Below are 13,020 nucleotides of genomic sequence, written 5' to 3' on the forward strand. Positions count from 1 at the left end.
AAAAATAAAAAAAAAAAAAAGGTAAACTAGAAGGCCACATAAATCATAGATGGTGCAGTTTGTGCCATACACACACTAAACTAAAAAACAACCTAATTGATAAAAATATTAAGAAACTATGTAAATAAATAAAAACTACAATATATTTAGAGGGGATGTGTCATGCACAAACTTATGGGAATGTCCTTTACATTTTTCGTTATAAACAGTAAGCTGACTTACATAAAAATGTAATAAATAAATGAAAAAAGAAAAAAAAAAACTATTGTAGTAACAATGTTGCTGCAAACATACATGCATTTTCTTCAAGAAAATTTTCTTCACCATAAATTATATATTATATCTTTAAATTATATTATAATATGACATTTAAATAATATGTAATTATATGTTATATTTAATTATGATATTGTATGACATTGTCTTCACCATAAATTATATGATATTCTGTACTTCAAAAAAAAAACTTTTAAAGCAATATTATATGTAATGTGCTGTTAAACTTATAAATCCATATAAATCAAAAATTATTATATGGTACCTAAGGGTTAACCAAATAACATGTTTTACTGTATAATTTTTATATACTATCAATTAAAATTATTAACATATTTACAAGAATGCCATCTTTTGCACTGAGAAGGTAAAATATTAGAACATTACCTAAATAAGTCAATTTTAATAAATCAAATTAAATTAGTCAAAATGTCCTTTTTTGACTTTCTACAAAACGTTCCTTTGTTTTCACTAAATGGTGGATAATTATTATTACTTTAACATTCCAAATGAGATCTTTATCAAACAAACCGAGCAAGAGACAATAGAAGTGCTGTGAAACAGTCTTGTCACTGCTGCTGTACATGTGAAAACAGAGAAAACTGTCTTGTTGTAAGGCACTTCAATGGATCTCTTTTGTTTTCTCTGCTTCGTTTCCTTTGTTGCAACACTGTTTTCTTGTACAACACTTCTCCTTTGGTAAAATGTTGCAACAACCTGAACGATGACTACAAATATAGGAGAAATGCACATTTTACTTATTCACTGGGCTGCTGTGACACAGCTCTCTAATGCATACCAGCCTGTTCTGGTGATCACCGCTAAACACGATGTGATGACAGATCACTTCATCAGGTATGAACAACCTATACAAAAATATCAAATGTGGGGTGTCCGGAGAAAAAAAAAAACTTGAATCAGCAGGGGAAAACAGAGAACAGAATTGAAAAGAATACTGAGAGAAAATGTGATGGAGTGCTCGGATTGATCTGACACCAGTTTGAGATGCTGACCTAGCGTGTTGATCATGCAGATTCCACACATATCTAGCGTGAGCAGGGTTTTGTAGATGGGCTCGCCGCCCTCGTGGTTCATGAAGAGGTGGTAGACCACTGAACCCAGCTGCGGTGACAGGCAGGCCAGGAAATGCACCACGCCGAGCCACGTCACGCTGATCTGTGACCAGGGGATGTTGAGCGGGAGCAGCACCAGGAAACAGAGCAGAGGAATTCCTGAGTGGAGAGAAAGAAACAACGAGACTCAGGAGAGTCATTGTACACAGAAGTAGTTGAAGCGCTGTTGAAACACGCAAGGCCTGTGAAGAGAACGAGAAGGTCGTTATTTGGCATTATGCTCAGGCAAGCCCTGCAGTGTTTCATCGTGTCCCTTGAGTTAAATGCTGCAGCCTAAACAACACATGGATTTATGGAGGCCCAGGGAACGGCCCAGCACAATGAGGGTCTCAGTGGCTTTGCTGTGCTAATTTTAGCAGCAGCTGCCAAAATGCAAACTACACACTAAAACAAAGGTCTTTAAAAGTCTTTAGCACTAAATGACAGTCAGTGGCTTTTTACTAGTGGCTCAAAGTACATGAAAAGACAATCTCGTTGGACAATCTTCTTGTTGTTTGTGAATCTCTTTTTCTCTCTAAGCAGCTGTCATTCCCCCAGTGTCAAATGATTTATCCTAGTCAGGTAAAAGCACCAGTGACTTCTAGCACATCTATTTTGAGTGAGTTATCTCTGTTGTCGTAACACTCTCTCTGATAAAGACACTATTGATAGAGAACATGCACTCTACCCATGCATTTGAGCTACACCTACACTTTGTATGTACTGTAAATGTTATATTTAAAAAAACTGTTTAATTGGCAATAACGATATTTAAAATTTAAATAATTTCCACCACATAAGACAAAATAATGTTTTGATAAATTAGTTATGACAAAAAAAATCATAATTATGACATAAATAGTCCAAATTATATATATAAAAAAGTAATATTCAAGAGATGAAAAGTCATAATGACCTAAAAAGTCTGACTTCTGTCATAATTTTAACTTTTCATATCCTAAATATGACTTTTTGTCATAATTTTAACTTGTATCATAATTACAATTTTCATCATTTAACAAAGCATGAGGTGAAGATGAAAATGAAGATTCTATCACCATTTCTTACCCTTATGTCATTCTAAACCTGAATGATTTTCTTTCTTTGAACACAAAAGAAGATATTTTGATAGATGTTGGGTCCCGCTGACATTTATTGTTTGGACAGTAAAAAAAAAAACAATAAAATAACTTCTTTTGTGTCCCACAAAACTGGTTTCGAACAGCATGGGAATAAATTTTTCTTCTTTTTTCAGTGAACTGTGCCTTCAATTTTGTGGTGTATGTGCAAGTGTCAATCGTTTATTGCAGAAGTCTGCAATCAGATCATAGACCATTAGTGGCCATACAAACAGCATGTGGGTTAAAGTAGCTCACAGACCAGAAAAACATACAAACACATCAGCAAAAGTGGTTACACCCAGAAACAGACTAGTAATGATTATTAGTCATAGTCAAGTGTCAGGAATAGACTGAATCATCTTTAAACAGCAGATGTTACAGGTAGAAACCTATGAAGAACATCAAACGTTGCTCTGAAGACATGGCGTGCAAACATGGGATCCAATTGTGCATACATATCATGCAAAGCAAAACACAAATACTTGAACACAAAGCCAACACTGTGAAGGAGCATGCACCTCGGTTGCGTTCAAATGCAAGAATGGAAATCGCCCCATGTAAAAAAAAAAAAAAAAAGAGTGACGATATATGCAACAAATTTTCATTCATCAGTCTTTATTGTCACCTTGTCTTACAAACTCTAAAAGGAGGTATTTTTACCAATTCAAACAGTAGACACAGAATAAATGCCTCTTTATTTCAGCTTTGAAAAGGTGCAGGTGCAGCTCCCTACAGCAAAGTCATCTTTTGGGTCAAGTTAAGCTGTGTCACTCATTTCAAGCCTCTCATTTCTGCTTACTGGACTACAGTATAGGCCAGAACACTCAAATATACTGTGAACCACAGCGTTGGCTTGAGAACACACTCTGAGAGCGCAGTGCTCAGATGCAGTGTACTTCTCAGGTTTTCAGCAATGCACATCAGCATGAATGTGTCATTTGCTATCAAAACAATATAATATAGTACTAACAAAGTTTTACCAGTCCAAATGGCAGTTTCTTGGAAGGAAAGGGTATGACAGTACACCTGCAGGCAACCACATGACCCAGCTTGATGGTTCCACACAGTCCTGCAATTTAGAAGCATTTACAAGCAGAAATTCCTTTGGAGTTGACCTTTATGCCCGATTTGACATTTTTTACATTTCCTCTTAGCACTGGAACGCTTGTCTAGATACTGCTCACTGCAGCTGTGATATAAAAATACAGCACAAATTACTTAACGAGATAACTCCTTTTGTTATAGACAAACAATGAATTATGTATCGCAAACTGCAGTAGCGATGTACACCGCAAGAGTGGGATGGAGAGTCTCGTAAAAGAAGCAGATCTTTGCATTTCAAGGTGTAGCTATAATCATTTAAATGGATAGTTTTCAGAAAAGAAGAAAAAAAAAAGAAGATATTTCTGTCAATTTAATCATCCTCATGTCGCTCCAACCCTGTATGACTTTCTCTCTTTTGCGGAAAACAAAAGGAGATATTTTGAACAATCTACTAGTCTGTATTTTCCATTTAATGGTGATTGAAAATGTCAACATTCAAAAAGGACATAAAATCACTTTAATCACAACAGTAATCCACAAGACTCATACACTATATTTCAAGTCTTTCAAGTTCATGAGAGAAGTAGCAAATTTGCTTAATGATTGAATGATTCATTTGAGTTCACTTATCACAAACTTTGCCACACTTTTGATGCTTTTTGAGGCTTGACAATGAATGGGGAAGATGTCACTGCATGAAAAAGACTGATAAGGACAACTTCAAAAATGTTCCTTTGTTTTCCCCAGAAGAAATTCATATGTGTTTAGACCAACATGACTGTAAATAAATAGTTTTTGGGTGAACTATTCCATTAACATGTAGTTTTTGAACAAGCCAGTAAGGTGTGCAGTTTACAACACACAGTGCTTAAGAAGGAAATATAGACCATATCCTGTGTCTGGTGTGGTATAGCAACACTGATCATTTAAATGGGGTTTAGACTATAGCTATGAATGGGTAATACAAATGCAAATACTGGTAAGACCTAAGCAGCCAGGATGGGCAAAACTCATACTGACATGAGTGAAGTCATGCAATTTATTAATACTAATTCAATTCATTAGAATTATTGGTTAAAAAAATAAAAACAATGACAAAAAGTAAAGCATGTAATAAGCGTAATAAAGAGAGAGGGCACTGTCAGCTTCCTCTTTTGAAGCAGTAGGCTCTCTCGCTCACCGTGTGTGTAGATGTTCCCCAGCTCATTGTGCAGATAGAAGAGACTCTTGACGCACTCCTGGACGGAGGAGATAGGTCTATAGCCAGTCAGGACATATTTGTTGAACTGTAAATGTGGAGGAGAGTTTGCCCAGTCCAGCAGTCTGGGGCCGTTTAAAAATGCCATAGCAACCAGAAACAGTCACGACGACGACGTTAAAATAGCTACGCTATACATCTACACTTACACGCACAACACATACTAAAAAAAGACCCGACACCCTAGACATTAGTCGGAGAAGTGCAGTCCGGTCAAGTGCAGCCAGCTACATGGCTAACAGACCTGCTGCTCTTTAGCCGAGACAAACAATTTTAAAAAGCAACTTTTGCCTCGGCGACGTTTTGTTTTGGAACGTTGGCGACGGCGGCGTCATCCACATGGATTGACGTAGAAATTCCAGGCTGCGTTCATAGTGAGCTTCGCTGATATATACAGTGCTGCATGTAACATTTAAACGAAGTGCGGTCACACCCTGCTCCAGCCTTTCACACAAACCCCACCAGCTTCTGTCAGCTCGACTTCAGAGGTGACCCGAGGAAAGGTGGCTTTCGTTTGCTGCTCATCAAACAGCCGCCGGCTAATTTCACCATCGGGAACAGCAGGGGTTTCTTGAACGCGAAGCCGTGTGCTCGGTTGTAACTTCCTCATATCCCCGTAGAGTGAATCATCACCATCATCATCATCTGTCCGTCCGGAGCTTTGGCATCCACTCTGATTTTTAAGCTACCAGCGCTCTGACTGTGAGACCCGTGTGTTGCAAGAAACTGATACAAAAGACTCATTTACTGGAGCTGAACGAAGCAGGTGTATTTTTCTCTAAACAAATACAAGTATGCGCTTAATATAGTGATGATACGACAATATTGCTTGGCACCGACCATAAGTAGTCACTAATATGCAGTACAGTGCCAAAATCGATATGACATCCCACGGGGTTTAGGGGGTTAATAGTAAAATATTCAGCTGATTAAAAAAGCACCCGAGTTTGATATGCAATATTATAGATAGATGTGTCAAGTTTTCCCCCCAGAATGTATCAAGCATCTCCTGGCATCTGCTCCTTGTCAGCGACGAGCACTGTTATCCATTAAGTGCACAGTGCAAAGAAAAAGAGCACACGCTTATCGTGTGCTCTCCTTTTTCATTTAATCAATAACGATATTTCGATGTCAAACGCACTCGGTGCGATTTCTGTTCCCCGTCTCACACTAACCGGATAGCTCGCGAGCTAACGGGCTAGCTGCCGTCACCTTTATTGTGCTGACTGCAAAAGCACACGAGCTTCACAGTCAACGTTTTAGCAGCGGTTAAACATCACAACCGGTTTTCCCAAACAGCGGCACACGCATTCCCGCGACCCCCCATGCTCCGTCTAAAATATCTCCATCCGGAGGCTTGGCATTTGTCTTCCAGCGAACGGAGGAATGTGCGGTGCTCCGCTCACAGGAGCACGTCTCCCCTGTGCTGCCAAGTGATGTTGCTGCTAGCTTGCAGTGATTTCAGCCAGCAGAGTTTTAAACGCGCGCTTTGCTGAGGAGATCCGTTTCTGATAAGCGGCTATGCCAAAGAAAGGTTAATATCCCCTACATTCCCCGGCGCATTTCTCACGAGCTGACTGGTGCCGGTGTGCGGGAGCATGCGGCTGGTGGAGGGGCGCAGCGGCCCGGCCTTCACTCCTGATCATCCGCTGATGCTGCAGCGCTCTAATCCAGTCTGGACCAACTGGGACGAGCCGGGGGTGTGCGAGGACAGGACTCAGGAGCGATTAAATTTGTGCTTTTTAGATATTTTTTCTATTACAATATAGAATGTAGCCTAATATCAAAATTACATAATAGTCTATTTGACAGTCATTGTAGGCTATCTTATATTATGATAGTATTCTTTATAATGATAGCTCAAAAGTAGCGATGTCCGATTCAGAACGAGTCGGATCTTTCCAATGAATGTGTTGAACAAAACCGAGTTTGAACGAATCGTTTATAAATCGAACTAATGATTCGCTTATTAATCGAACTGAATCAGTCCGAGTTAATCTTATCGAGAATCGGCTCTTGTCCGATTTGCAATGAGCCTGCGAAAAATTACTTTAAATGAATAAAACAAATAAACAAACGTTACGACGTAGGCTACTGGACGTTTAGCTATGACTTGTAGGCCCAGGACAGTTTACTGTAGGCCTTTATTAAAATTCAGCCAAGACATTTAGGCCTACATGAATTTTAGTAGCGTATATAAGTTCATTGTAAATGCAAATTATATTTAGATTCTTGAATTTTAGTTTAAATTGCGGATCATGTCTGCAGCTGAATTGGGAGACATTAAATAGGCTACCAACATTAATTAAACACAGTCGAAAAGCGTAATGAACAGCAATTTACACCTACACATGCCTTTATTAAACATGTTACCTCGCATGGATGCCAGAAACCACATGATGATGACGTAAGATAGGCTAATCGCTGATTTTAACCGGTTCTTTGAAACGAACGGTTCAAAAGAACCGATTCGCAGAATTGAGTCGGACTTCCCATCACTAAAACGTAAAGCCAATATTACAAGTATGAGGCTCTCTGTGGACCCCTGTCTCAAACTGCAGCACGTCAACTATAAATAGAGGTTGGCAGATGGCATAATGATTATTTATTTGTGGTGCAAATATTTCTGTATTATTCTTTATAATTAAATCTTTGTGTAAATGGAAATCATTTTTTGCATAGGCTAAATCTGTTTTATTGGATAAAAGATTCAGTAACATAAAGCTGTTCACATGCTTAAGCCTTACGTTGTTTTGTAAAGAGTTCATTCATCTACTGTATTTTGTTTCCTTGCACAGTTATTTTAGCACCATGCAACAGTACAGACTATAATCAGTGTTGGGGAGTAACTAGCTAGGCTACATGTAATGGAATTACGCAATTTAATTATAAAATAAGTGTAACTGTAATCTGTTACAGTTACTGAGAAAAATGTGTAATTAAATTACAGTTACTTTTGAAAATGTTAACAATTACAAAGGGAGTTACATCTGAATATTTTTCACACACATGCTGTACACAGATTTAATTTAATTCCTTTCCCAAATTGCATCGACTGCTCTAAAATATGAGACACCAATGTTTCAGGAGTTTAGGACACAGAATAGGACACATGATTATTCGATAACTGTTTTATTTCCTATTTGGGATTATGTACATGCTTTATTTTTGAAGATTGTATAAGGTTAACCAAGCCTGCTTTCAATGTTTTAAAATGATTTACAGTTGAAAACATTCATTATTTACAAAAGTAATCAAAAAAATAATTAAATGTAATTAGTTACATGACTTTAATAAAGTAATTGAAATAGTTACACTACTTATTACATTTTAAATAGAGTAACATGTAATCTGTTACCTATTACATTTCCAAAATAACCTTCCCAACAATGACTATAATGTATGCAGGTTAAAATCTTTCAATTGTTTAGTATCTTAACACCCATGTGACTACGCAGCACAAGATAACATATACACCACAAGTCTACATTAAAATTTCCAACCACTATGTGAAAATTTAGTTGTTTTATGAGTCATGATGCCTACACCAAACCATGCAGACCACAGTCATACGATGACAAGTTTATCTGCATCTGGGCCTGTGACCTTTGTTTAAATCTGCAAACAAGTCGTTGTATTTTTTATACTTAATTTAAAACAAACTAGTGAACTGAGGTGATAATGTTCAAAATGGTTAAAAAAAAAAACTTAAGTGAAGTTACGTGACCTAAGATACACAGTTTGCCTTATACATTCATTTTAGCTTAAACTCATGCATTGTGCATGCATCAACATACTGTTTGCATTATTTACAGATCTGAATCAGCAACACTCATGCTAAAAAATGTAAAGCTTTAAAAACGAGTAAAATAACTTTCATCCTGTAAGGGCTGTTTTAAGTGTCAAACATCTATGTTTAGAGTTTGATTTCTACAAAGCTTGCTTTTCAGGTCGTTCAATTTTGCATATAATTATGTGAATGTCTCCATTTCTGTGTTGGAGATTCATTGCATATCAACTTTTATTCAAATTCTTGTATAGGCACTTAAAAAAGATAATGAGTCTTTTTTTTTTGTGGTCTGTTTTGCGGAATTTAAACCACATCCCTTGATGTCAAGCAACACCTTTTGATACATTCAATCCTTTTACTCATTTTTGCACACATGATGAGTCAGTGACCATCTAAGTGTGAATGTTCTTGTACCTGTCCATTGCAGCGGTGGGACACATGTAGGACATAAATATGAGCACAGAACAGGTACTTCTCAGTCTGTGTTGGGCACTCTCAGATTATGATTAAAAAAGACCTTGCAGGTAAGTGAAAAAGAGCCTAAAAACTCACTCACTCAATTGTGAATCAGAGTTTATTGACTGATAATAATACCTAATATCTTCAAGCTATTTTTTGACACTAAAATCTGCTCCTGTAAAAAACGAATTGATGATGCTGAAGCACTAACAGCATTAATACTATTCTAGCGATTTTGCATGGGAACAATATCATAGTGAAAGCTAAACTGCTAAAATCTACCATGCCTCTAAAATGATTAATTCTGAAAACATTCAAACTTATTTCATGATTAGTACGTTTCTACATAAGGAAGGGTCTAGGATATACCAATCAAATCCTGCACAAAGATTTGGATTAGAACCAATATATGAGCAAAGAACTTTACATATTAACATTTGCACCGAGGAATCTATCTACTAATCAGATTTTTTTAACCTCATTTCTGATCTATGTATATCACAGCAGGATAACACCCAAACTCGCAATGATTCCTCTAGTTATCCTGTGGTGTGGGCTTCTTCTGTGCCTTCCTCCTCCAACCAGCCCGGCATGCTTTCTGGGTAAAGAAGCAGAGTGTCAAGATGCAAATTTCGTGCCAGGATCTGACTTGGCTGGAGAGGGTTTCGACATAACTAAGATGCAACGCCTGGGGACTTTTGTCATCGACATGAGTAAGTGGGAGCTCAAGAATAACACGTGTAACTTGTGCAAAAACCCATTCATGCAGAACAAAAAGCAGAAGCTCCCGGTGTCTGTGATTTACTGGAGGGCCACCCAAAAATGCAAAAGGTCATTATCCAGCTCCATTTATGAGTCCAGCGAGTCCCTGGTCAGTTCCAGCACCTCCTCCGTAGAGAACAACTGGAAAGCCGGCCTGGGAATAGGCAACGCGGTTAGTAAGATGTCGCTGATGTTGGCTGGAACGAACTCCAAACTCGCTGAGTATTCAATGACAAAGACCAAAAAGGACAAGTTCAGCTTCATCAAGCAGTCTACATCCTGCGGATACTACGGGTAAGACTTAACATACAGTATATTAGTTAACTCCTGTGATGAATATCATGGTATATGGGTTTTGATGTGCAGCACTATAAACTGCTGTCTTCAGATACAGCATTAGCAGCCGCTCTCCTCTTCATCACGAGCTAAGCTATGAATTCAAAAGGCTTCCAGAGACGTATGACAACCAAACAAAAGAAAGCTACTTGTCACTTGTTGAAAAGTTTGGCACACATTACATTGTCCAGGTAAGCCAAAATATATCAATATCAATGTGTGCTATTTCTCTCAGTATATCGCATATATGTCACTGTTGCTTGTAATCTGTTAGGTGAAACTCGGTGGAACAGTGCAATCTGTGACCAGTGTCAAACAATGCATGGCTACTCTACAGGACCTCAGTATGGATGAGGTCAAAGCATGTCTGGACGTCGAGGCATCTGCAAGTGTAATGGGGAGGATCAGCATAGACACTGCATACAGTCACTGCAAACAGAGCAAAGACAACAGACTGAGCACGCACAGTTTTGCTAACAGTTTTACTGACAGGTTTGTGCTGACTTGGCAGAATGTGATTTAACTGAATTATCAGCTAAATTATTAGTTAAAAATGGCTAAACAATATAGCCTGATATAAATATTAGTTTTGTTTGTGTGTGTGTGTGTGTATAATTTATAATAGTTTTTTAAATCATTTTTTTATTTAATATTTTTAAATGTATATTTTAATTTATATTATTTATAATATAATAAATACATTTTTATTTATGGTTTATTTTTTGTATTAAGTTTTTATATTATATCATGTAATTAAAATTATACTTGTAATAATAAGGATAATATTTTAATATTTAATAAATACATTTAATTGGGGCGAATCTAAATTTTAATAAATGAAATTTAATAAATGTTAAAATTTTGTGGGATTCATAGTTTAATATTTTTAATAGAAAAAAAATCTAAATATTGAGAAAATCATCTTTAAAGTTGTCCAAATGAAGTTCTTAGCAATGCATATTACTAATCAAAAATTAAGTTTTAATATATTTACGGTAGGAAATTTACAAAATATCTTAATGGAACATGATCTTTACATATAATATCCTAATGATTTTTGGCATAAAAGAAAAATCAATAATTTTGACCCATACACTGTATTTTTGGCTATTGCTACAAATATACCCCAGCAACTTAAGACTGGTTTTGTGCTCCAGGGTCACATATAATATAATATAAAAGACAAAAATACAACAAGTGTATGTTATTATCATCATTATTATTGGGGGAAGGGTTCAAGCTTTATTTTCTTTTTTTTTCACAAGGTTAACTGAAATCATGGGTGGCCACGCTCAAGACACAGCGCTTCTCTTCTCAGCCAGTAATGACCCTGGTGCTTTCAATCAGTGGCTCTCCACAGTGCCAGAAAAACCAGACATGATTTCCTTTTCACTGAAGCCCCTCCATATGTTGCTGCCAGTCAAGAACCCAAAACATGAGCAGTTATGCCGAGCCATTCGTGACTACATACTGCAGAGTGCCCTTTTGAAGAACTGCTCTACACCTTGCAAGGCCGGTATCGCAACTAACCCCAAAGAGCCCTGTGTGTGCAGCTGTCATAACAACCCTGGAGTAAAAGCAAACTGCTGCCCTGCACAGCGTGGACTCGCTCAGATTAGTGTAACTGTGATGAAGGCGACAGGTCTGTGGGGAGATTACTTCTCACAGACCGATGGGTATGTCAAGGTCCTGAGAAATCATAAGGTCTTTCTAGGGGAAACAGCAGTGATTTGGAACCAAAACTCACCAACCTGGAACTGGAAGTTTGATCTCGGCAGTTTCGTTCTCTCTCAGTTTGGGGGGCTGAGACTAGAAGTGTGGGATAGGGACAACAAGTGGGACGATGACCTCCTGGGGGCGTGCAACATACAACTGAAAGCCGGCATAAAAGAAGAATTCTGTCAACTTAACCATGGTTTGCTGTACTACAAGACGTCTGTAACTTGTGGTCCTAGTTTAGCTGGCTCCTCATGCACAGATTACGTGGGCTCTCCGATGGCCTCCCATCTAGAGAAGGTATACGTGTCACGACATGCCCGTCCCATCCTGAAAGATGAGCTGGTGAAAATGGGGGTGCTTTTAGATGAGCGCCGCTTGCTGTTTAGTCAAACCAATAATCCTAAAAGCAAAACGCAGACTTTGTGAAAGCTTATCATCAAAGCACAATAAAAAAAATTTTAAAAAAAATTTCTTAAAATAAAATGTAAAAAAATATATAAAATTAAAATCATACAAAATTGTGTTTTGCATCTCAACATTAAAGGGACAATTCTGGCATTATTTACTCAGCCTCATGTCGTTCCAAACCCGTAAGACCTTCGTTCATCTTCAGAACACAAATTAAGATATTTTTGATGAAATCCGAGAGTTACTGAGACCTGTTAAGGTCCTTGCACACTGAGACAGAAATGTTCGTATGCATTGTCGTATTCGTCATCCTTTCCTATCAAAATGCTTGATACAGATGCGAAAATGCAGAAAATCGAACCTGATCCGAATTTTTTTGTGACGGACGAAAGTTTCGGAGGCAGTGTGATTGACACAACGTATTTATTTTTTAACGTGCAAAAATTTCAGATGAGAATTTCAGACTCAGTGTGCAAAGACCTCTTCATAATGGTGCCTAGGGGTGATGCAGAGGAAAAGAATTGTTGAAAAAAGTCATTATTATTATAATTTTTTTTATTCTTGTAGCTTCGTAAAATTATGAAGGACTATTTTAACAATGTCCTTACTACCTTTCTGGGCCTTGAACGTGTCAGTTGCGTTGCTGTCTATGCAGAGTCAGCGAGCTCTTGGATTTCATCAAAAATATCTTAATTTGTGTTCTGAAGATGAACGAATGTCTTACGGGTTTGGAAC

General features: G+C 37.5%; 2 protein-coding genes across 3 annotated transcripts in view; one reads left to right on the top strand and one right to left on the bottom strand.

The window, feature by feature from the left end:
* The window catches only part of LOC107658445 (coronin-1A-like), a 24,219-nt gene extending 17,770 nt beyond the window's left edge, over positions 1–6,449 (bottom strand). The window contains exons 1-2 of one of the 2 annotated variants that reach the window (XM_016446992.1): positions 4,734–6,449; positions 1,290–1,508 (exon numbers count right to left, since the gene is read on the bottom strand). In XM_016446992.1, coding sequence (XP_016302478.1) covers positions 1,290–1,508; positions 4,734–4,899 — 385 coding nt within the window. In that variant the 5' untranslated portion in view covers positions 4,900–6,449. Of the gene's footprint in view, positions 1–1,075; positions 1,143–1,289; positions 1,509–4,733 lie in introns of those variants that run through there. The other variant, XM_016446993.1, reaches the window with a different exon arrangement.
* Positions 6,450–9,586: 3,137 nt separating this feature from the next.
* On the top strand, positions 9,587–12,303 carry prf1.9 (perforin 1.9). Its single transcript, XM_016446962.1, has 4 exons — positions 9,587–10,116; positions 10,211–10,349; positions 10,433–10,650; positions 11,424–12,303. Exons 1-4 carry the CDS (start codon positions 9,587–9,589, stop codon positions 12,301–12,303), a joined length of 1,767 nt encoding a protein of 588 aa, XP_016302448.1.
* The last annotated feature ends 717 nt before the right edge of the window (positions 12,304–13,020 follow it).

This window comes from Sinocyclocheilus anshuiensis, unplaced genomic scaffold, assembly GCF_001515605.1.
Source record: "Sinocyclocheilus anshuiensis isolate Anshui unplaced genomic scaffold, SAMN03320099.WGS_v1.1 scaffold371, whole genome shotgun sequence".
In the NCBI taxonomy this organism is placed as follows: Eukaryota; Metazoa; Chordata; class Actinopteri; order Cypriniformes; family Cyprinidae; genus Sinocyclocheilus; species Sinocyclocheilus anshuiensis.

Coding starts and splice junctions, on each gene's coding strand:
- prf1.9 (XM_016446962.1), top strand. CDS start 9,587: ATGATTCCTCTAGTTATCCTGTGGTGTGGGCTTCTTCTGTGCCTTCCT. Junction 10,117..10,210: donor ACATCCTGCGGATACTACGG/GTAAGACTTAAC, acceptor TGCTGTCTTCAG/ATACAGCATTAGCAGCCGCT. Junction 10,350..10,432: donor GCACACATTACATTGTCCAG/GTAAGCCAAAAT, acceptor GTAATCTGTTAG/GTGAAACTCGGTGGAACAGT.